General features: G+C 42.8%; 1 protein-coding gene across 1 annotated transcript in view; it reads right to left on the minus strand.

Moving 5' to 3' along the window:
• P2RX7 (purinergic receptor P2X 7) overlaps window positions 1–8,071 on the minus strand; it is a 51,702-nt gene that overhangs the window by 14,611 nt on the left and 29,020 nt on the right. Inside the window, exons 6-8 of the mRNA XM_060029353.1 lie at window positions 6,398–6,478; window positions 5,641–5,770; window positions 1,946–2,082 (exon numbers count right to left, since the gene is read on the minus strand). Of these exons, the coding sequence (XP_059885336.1) occupies window positions 1,946–2,082; window positions 5,641–5,770; window positions 6,398–6,478 (348 nt within the window). The remainder of the gene's footprint in view (window positions 1–1,945; window positions 2,083–5,640; window positions 5,771–6,397; window positions 6,479–8,071) is intronic.

The raw sequence follows: 8,071 nt of genomic DNA on the forward strand, positions 1-8,071 counted from the left end.
CGATGTACTACAAAGAACCTTAAAAATTAGACAAAACTGCAGTGAGGAAGCAATGTTACCCAAGGTATCAGGAGTCTTTAAGATGTTCTTACTGGGCTTCCCTGGTGGCACGGTGGTTAAGAATCCGCCTGCCAATGCAGGGGACATGGTTCGAGCCCTGGTCCGCGAAGATCCCACATGCCGCGGAGCAACTAAACCCGTGCGCCACAGCTACCGAGCCTGCACTCTAGAGCCCGTGAGCCACAACTCCTGAAGCCCACGTGCCTAGAGCCCGTGCTCCGCAACAAGAGAAGCCACAACAATGAAAAGTCCGCGCACCACAACGAAGACCCAATGCAGCCAAAAATAAATAAATTTATTTTAAAAAAATGTTCTCACCAAAAGGATTTCCAATCAAGATGGCAGGCTGCCTCACCACCTCCACCACCACCTCGCACCCCACTGCACTTACACAAAGAAGTGCAAGATAAAGTATTTTTTGAAGTCATATCAATATATTATTGAGCTCAAAACAAGGAAGGGCAGGTGCTAGAGATGAGTGGTAAGTGGGGACTAAAGCCACGTGAACCCTAGGAGTACCAGATCAGATTTGTATCTGAGCAGCTAGAGTCTTAACATACTTCTTGGGAAAGGAGCTGAGGCTGCAGATGCCCAACTTAGCAAGGAAGCAGGGATGGGATACTTCTAGTGGAGTGAAGACATCCAGCACCAATAAATTAAACTAAAAACTGGTTTGTAATTGATAGATGCCATACAGTCCTGGCAGGAACAACTACAAAATTAAATTGTCACCCCAGAGGAATGTCTCCATATCCCATGGCACACGCAAAACTTTGCACAAGATCATTTCTGCCGAAGTCCACCAACAAATATTCCAAAGCCCCACAAAGAGAAATCCCATCCAAGTTGCTACAGTTCAGTGTGAAAGGGGTTATACAGTAGATTGGACAAAAGGAGTAGGATCCATAAGCTAAGAATGGATCTCACTGAAACAGTAATAGGTGGCTTTGAAAAAGAACTGAATATAAATCCGAGAAATGAAAAATACAGCCATATAGTATTTTTAAAACCTGAAAGCATATGGTAAAATGCTCATAACCTTTGATCCAATAATTCTGCTTCTAGAAACTTATCCTAAGGAAATAATCTCGGATTCAAACAAAGATATATGTACAGAGATATACACTACACAGTTATTTATAAAGAAAAATCAGAAATACCCCAAATATCCAATAATGGCGGAATGGTGAGAAAATTATGAGATGGAAGGGAAAGGGTGTGTTTTAAGGTCTTGGTGATCTAGGTTAGGATTATGGAGCTTCTACTATTAGCTGTGGGTCTAGGGGAGATCATTTCACCTTTCTCAGCTTTCCCCAGGACACTAATATCTACCTTCCAGGGTGGTTGTGAGGTTTAGTGATGGTGATATAAATGCCTGGTATGTAGAACACCCTCCCTAAGTTGTAGCTAACGTTATCATTACACTCACAATGGAATACGATGATAATTAATGTGATGGTCACAAAGAATTTTGAGTGACCTGGCATATGAACCCCCCCCCAGAATACCAAACTGTAAATGTGATATGATCTCATATAAGCCTCACAAAACAATTGGTTAGACGAAGGAACATTCACCAGAGGGTTATCTTCAATTATCTCAGGATAGAGGAATTATGGGTGATTTTTATCCTCTTCTCTATGCTTTTCTCTGTTTCCCAAGTTTTGTTTTTATCTTACAAGGAGTGTGCAATTCTTTAATAATTCATACAAAAATTCAGTCACTGCCTAGCTCTTAGAGGAAGTCTTTTACATTCCTCTTGTTGCCTTGGCAACCAAAACTAGTCTTGCTGGCTGCTGGGGATACAATTCAGCCAGGCCTGGAAGGTCCCTGGGGATCCAAGAGTGGCCAGTCACTGGGCAAGTCTGACCTGGAGCACTGTTACCTGAAGTTGTAGCCAGGGTACAAGGACTCCTTGGCAGTCTTGTCGTCAAGGCGACGGAAACTGTATTTTGGACGGCAGTGATGGAACCACCTGTCCAGGTTGCAGTCCCAGTAGATCTCAATGCCCATGATTCCTCCCTGGGGAAGACAACGAGAGACAATCTTTAAGTCCCGCTGGACATGGGTTATGCAGCCATCAGACATCTCCCTACATAGTGATGACCACTGAAGGAAAAGTTGGCTTTTGAGGGAAAAAAAAAAAATGCTGATTAAAAATTTCAGAGCCATAGGTGCAGCCCTATCTAACTCATACAACTAGTACTGTGGCAGCTACAAGCGCATCTCCCTGCTCCTCCTCCCACCTGGAACACGCCACCGTTAAATTTATTTTCCTAAAATATAACTTTCAACAAACCACTCCTGTAATCAGACACGTGTAATGTCCACCCGCCAGTAAAGTTTAAGCTGAAACTTGTTAGACTGAAATTCATCGTGCTCCATCACATCTTCTCTGCTTATCTCCCAATACACCCCTGGAGAAAGCTCTTATTCTGAAATGTCTATGCTTTTCCCTAAACACACTTTGCATTTTCATTTCTTTTTTTAAAAAACAGCTTTATTGAGATACAGTTCACATACAGTTCGCCCACATAACTTGTGCATTTAACAGTTTTTAGTATATTCACGTATATGTGCAACTGCCACCACAATCAATTTTACAACATTTTCATTACCTCCAAAAGAAAACATGTAAACCTTAGTTACCACCCCTCTCTCAAGCACTAAGCAACCACTAATCTACTTTTTGTCTCTATAGAGTTCCTTATTCTGAACGTTCATATGAATGAAATCATATAATATATGATCTTTATGTCTGGCTTCTTTCACTTAGCATGATGCTTTTAAAGTTCATCCATGTTGTAGCATGTGTCAGTACTTCATTCCTTACTGTGGTGGAAGAATATTCCATTGATTGAGCATACCACATTTTGTTTATCCATTCATCCTTTGATGGACGCTTGGGTTGCTTCCACCTTTTGGTTATTATGAATAATGCTGCTGTGAACATTTATGTACAAGTTTTTGTGTGAACATATGTTGTCATTTTTCGTGGGTACATACTTAGGAGTGGAGTTGCTCGGTCTGCTTTGAATTTTTAAATCTTGGCCCTTGACCTTTTCTCCCAATGAAATGTTTCTTCCACTCACCTCTCTAGCTAAATCCTCCTCATCCTTCAAGACCCAGCAAACATCCTTCCCCACCCACTCAGCCACCCCTGTGCCCCTCAATTCATGGTGACCTTTCTCCTCTAAACTTCTAAAGAATCTGTTAATCTCTTACCTATACTTGGTACTTCTTTTTTTCTACAAACATGTTTTTGAGTACTGACTATCATATTTCACTGAATCTTAGACACCATTGCTTGTAAGACACATAGGGTTTTTTTTTTTTCTTAATGTTCCTCTAAGAAAAAAATGCTGTCAATTAAAGTGTGAGACTCCATCAACTGAAAGCACTTCCTGATTTGGAAACTATTAAAAGTGAAAAAAAGGTATGTCTTTGAATAAATGAACTTAGGCATTTCAAGACAGTATGCTAGATACTGAGGATACAGAAATGAGTAGCAAGGAGGCTCTGACTTGGAGAAAGGGGAAATAATACAGAATAATCACAACTGCCATTTTTTTGTCTGGCACTAAGCCAAGCACTCTACATATTACAGTGAATATCTAATGCCTTTGTCACTTGGCATCCAATTTGCCGCCTTCTGGGAAAACTACCTGGAATTTCCTTGGGGAAACACCTTTCCCAACTCTCAGTGGTTTGAATGGGGCTATGTCCTCTCCAAGCCCCAGGAGTGGGCACATGACTCAAGCCTGGCCAATCAGGACAGTGCTCCCTTCTGGACCTGGTGATTGATTCAGGATAGATATGTGGCCCAAGGTAGACCAATCAGAGCTCTTCCTGAGACATTTTGCCAGAACCATAGGAAAAGAAGTCCTCTACTGACTGGGACCACTAGCTATAGAGTGTGAAAGTCTAAAGCAGCATTGTCTAATAGGATTTTCTGCGATGATGGATATATTCTATATTCATGCTGTATAGTACAATAGCCAGTGGTTATTGAATGCTGGAAATGAGGCTGGTATGACCAAGGAAATAAAATTTTAATTTTATTTAATTTTAATTAAGTTTAAGTCACTTCATGTGACTTGTGGCTACCGTATTGGATAGCACAGTGCTAGAGCTTTGGTGGCTTTGCTTTGACATGTGGAGAATATGCCTGAGAATGACATCATCATTAAGGAAACAATCAAGAGATGAAAGGAGTCAGATTCCTGAAGACATCATTTGAGTTCCTGGAGGCAGCTATGCCTAAATCTATCATACTCTTCATTCAATCAACAAATATTTATTGAGTGTCCATTATGGGCTGAACATTACACAAAAATGAACCACCCCCCCCCCAAAAAAAAAAAAAGCTAAATGTCCCTGCCATCATGGAACTTACATTCTAGTCAGGGAAAATAGACAACAGACAAATGGGTATGTAAAATATATAGTATGTCAGATAATGCTAGGTGCCAGGGATAAAAATAAACATGGAAAGGGCCATAGGGCATGCTGGGATAGAGGTGGGAATTGTCGCTTTAAATGTAGCGGTAAGAGAAAGCTTCACTGAGCTTATATTTGAGTAAATATTGGAAGTAGGTGTAGGAGGCAGCTAATGCTATGTCTGGGACAGACTGTTCCAGGCAGAGGGGAACAGCAAGAGAAAACTCCCAAGGTAGGAGGATGCCTTGGGTATACTAGAATGTTCATTTTTCTTGGTCTTTTTACACAAGTTAATATGGTTCCTTTTTTGCTTAATCCACTTGAGTTTGGTTTCTATTATTTGCCCCCAAATTACTTTTTGATTTAGTTTTTGCTTACATCATTTGAGTTGGATTTCTATAACTTGCAACCAGAAGAATCCTGACTAATCCAAGTGTGGTAGTCTGAGTAATGGTCCCCCAAATATTCCTAATCCTAGGTCCTAATCCCTGGACCTCTGAATATGTTACCTGAAATGGCAAAAGAGACTGCAGATGTGATTAAGTAAGGATCTTGAGATGAGGAAATTATCCTGGATTATCTGGGTGGACCCTGTGAAGACACACTGGTCTTTATAAGAGGGAGGCAGAGCAAGATTTGACACAGAATAAGAAATCAATGTGACCACTGAAGCAAGATGCTGTACTGCTGGCTTCAAAGCGGGAAAAAGGGGCTGTGAGCCAAGAAATGGAAGGAACGTGGTTCTAAAAGGTGGAAAAGGCAAGGAGATGGATTCTCCCTTAGAGCCTCCGGAGGGAGCATGTCTCTGCTGATATCTTGATTTTGGCCCAGTGAAACTCATTTTGGACTTCTGACCTCCAGTAGTATAAAAAAAAAAATGTGTTGTTTTAAGCCACAAAATTTGTAGTAATTTGTTATAGCAGGCACAGGAAACGAATACACTGAGTGTCTCTCATAGAGTTGTTGTGGGATTAGATAAGGTGATACAGGAAAAGTCCTTGTCACCGTGCATGGATTTACAAAATGCTCAATAAATATGAGCATATTATTAAGACCCAGTGGTCCAGCCTCTTGGCCATTTGTCATCCTCCATCCCTTGACCCAGCCCCCCACATCCCACTGTACAAAGACATCACCAACCTGAATTGCCACATCTGAAAAATTATCTCCTGTTTCTTGGAAGATATCTCCTAGTCGGAAAATGGGACACTGTGGATTCTGAGTCTTGTGAAAGGTGCAAGTGACGTTTATATCTGGCAAGATGTTTCTCCTGCACATAATGGAAAGCAAACAAACAAACATCTCTATTGAAAACTGGGATCCATCTCTTTCATAAGAGTGAACCAATATGGTACCCGGGCATCATGAGGGCCTCCAATGATTCTGCCTCCTGGGATTTACACCCTTGTGTATTCTCCTCTCATATCGTACAGTGTTGGTCTCTGTGACCAATAGTATACGACAGAAGTGATAGTGTGTCTCTTCTGAGATTAGATTATAAAATACAGTGGCTTTCATCTTGGTTACTGTCTCACTTTCTTGCTCTTTGGCTTGGATCTCTTGCTCTGGGAAAGCTGGCCACCATGTCCTAAGGACACCCAAGCAGTCTGAAGGAGAGGTCCACATGATGAAGTACTGAGCCCTCCTGCTGACTGTTGTGTGAGCGAGCTTGGAAGAGTATTCTCCAGCCCCAGTCCAGTCTGGGGATGAGAGCTTGACTGCAACCTGAGAGACCCTGAGCCAGAACCGCCCAGTGAAGTCATACCCAGATGTCATTCTGGGATGCACAGAAACTATGTGAGAAAATTAAAGTTTGTTGCTTTTAGTTTCTAAGTGTTGGGATGATTTGTTACACAGCAGTAGATAACTAATATAGCCAGACATTCTGGGTGCTTACGTGGTGTAGTTGTGTCTGGGGAAGTCAATATTATTCTTGATGAGCACAGTGAAGTTTTCAGCACTGCCCAAGAGCGCAGGCCTGAAAGAGAGGAATGAAAAATGGGGATCAGTGACTACAGGGACCAAAGGAGTCAGTGGGCCAATGGACCAGAGGCTCTGGTTTCTTGCTTGGGTCAATATGATGGATGAAGAGAAATGCAATCCACTGGGAAAAACCTTCCAAAATTCTCCAGCTTCTCCAGGAAGAATTTCTCCCTTCTTAAGACCCCTGTGGAAGGAATTCCCTGGTGGTCCAGTGGTTAGGACTCTGCACTTCCATTGTAGGGGGCACGGGTTCGATCCCTGGTCAGGGAACTAAGATCCCGCAAGCCACGTGGCATGGCCAAAAAAACCACAAAAAACAAAAGAGACCCCGTGGCATTTACTGTAATACTTCTCACTCTGATATAATTATATGTTTAGTTATGCATAGTGGTATGTTGGTAAACATTTAATAACCAGCTCTCCAGGAAAACAAAAAGCCCTGATATTGTAGGAGTTACTGATTATTGTGGTATAAATACTCCCACCCTAGCTGATTTCAAGCTACCAATAGAACATCAGTGAACTTGGAGTTGGGAAGGGATGAGCAGAAACGGCTCAGAGCTCGTACAAGCCAGCTCCAGCACACTCCTGTTTGTATCTTTCACAATAGGCTTTGTGATCCTGCAGGGCTGAGACAACTTTCTCATCTTGGCATCCTCAGCCTTTAGCACAGGGCCACACATATATAATTGACTCTATCATTCACACTCTAGAGGCTCTGAGTAGTGTAAAATTCTCCATGAGTGAGAGGAGCCCAAATTCTCGACTGCTGGAAGGTCCACCCACCATCCATGCATTCATTCATTCAACAAATATTTATTGTACTGGGCATGGGGCTGAGCACTAGTGATGTAGTGATGAAAAAGACAGTCGAGGTTTTTGTCCTTGTGGGGTTGACAATCTGTTAAAGATGGAGAGAACTGGCTCCATAAAAAGATACCACTGTTGCCTGACATGCCTGAGTAGGCGGCAGATGTTTATTGGGAGAAGCACAGGCTAAAGGTGGAGGGTATTTGGAAGGGGACATCAAGAATGATCTGCTTTGGGGGACTTCCCTAGTGGCATAGTGGTTAAGACTCCGCGCTCCCAATGCAGGGCGCCCTGGTTCGATCCCTGGTCAGGGAACTAGATCCCACATGCATGCCACAACTAAGGACCCCGCTCGCTGCAACTAAGACCCAGAGCAACCTAAATAAATAAATATTAAAAAGACAAAGAAAAGGACTTCCCTGGTGGCACAGTGGTTAAGAATCTGCCTGCCAATGCAGGGGACATGAGTTTGATCCCTGGTCTGGGAAGAACCCACATGCCGCGGAGCAACTAAGCCCGTGCGCCACAACTACTGAGCCTGCGCTCTAGAGCCCGCAAGCCACAACTGCTGAAGCCCATGCGCCTAGAGCCCGTGCTCCGCAACAAGAAAAGCCACCACAATGAGAAGCCTGCACACCACAATGAAGAGTGGCCCCCGTTCACCGCAACCAGAGAAAGCCCACGTGCAGCAACGAAGACCCAATGCAGCCAAAAAAAAAAAGAATGATCTGCTTTTTATTCCAGGACTTCCAGAGCCCAACTTTGGCTCTATTGGAGA

Source organism: Delphinus delphis, chromosome 13, assembly GCF_949987515.2.
Source record: "Delphinus delphis chromosome 13, mDelDel1.2, whole genome shotgun sequence".
Taxonomy (NCBI): Eukaryota; Metazoa; Chordata; class Mammalia; order Artiodactyla; family Delphinidae; genus Delphinus; species Delphinus delphis.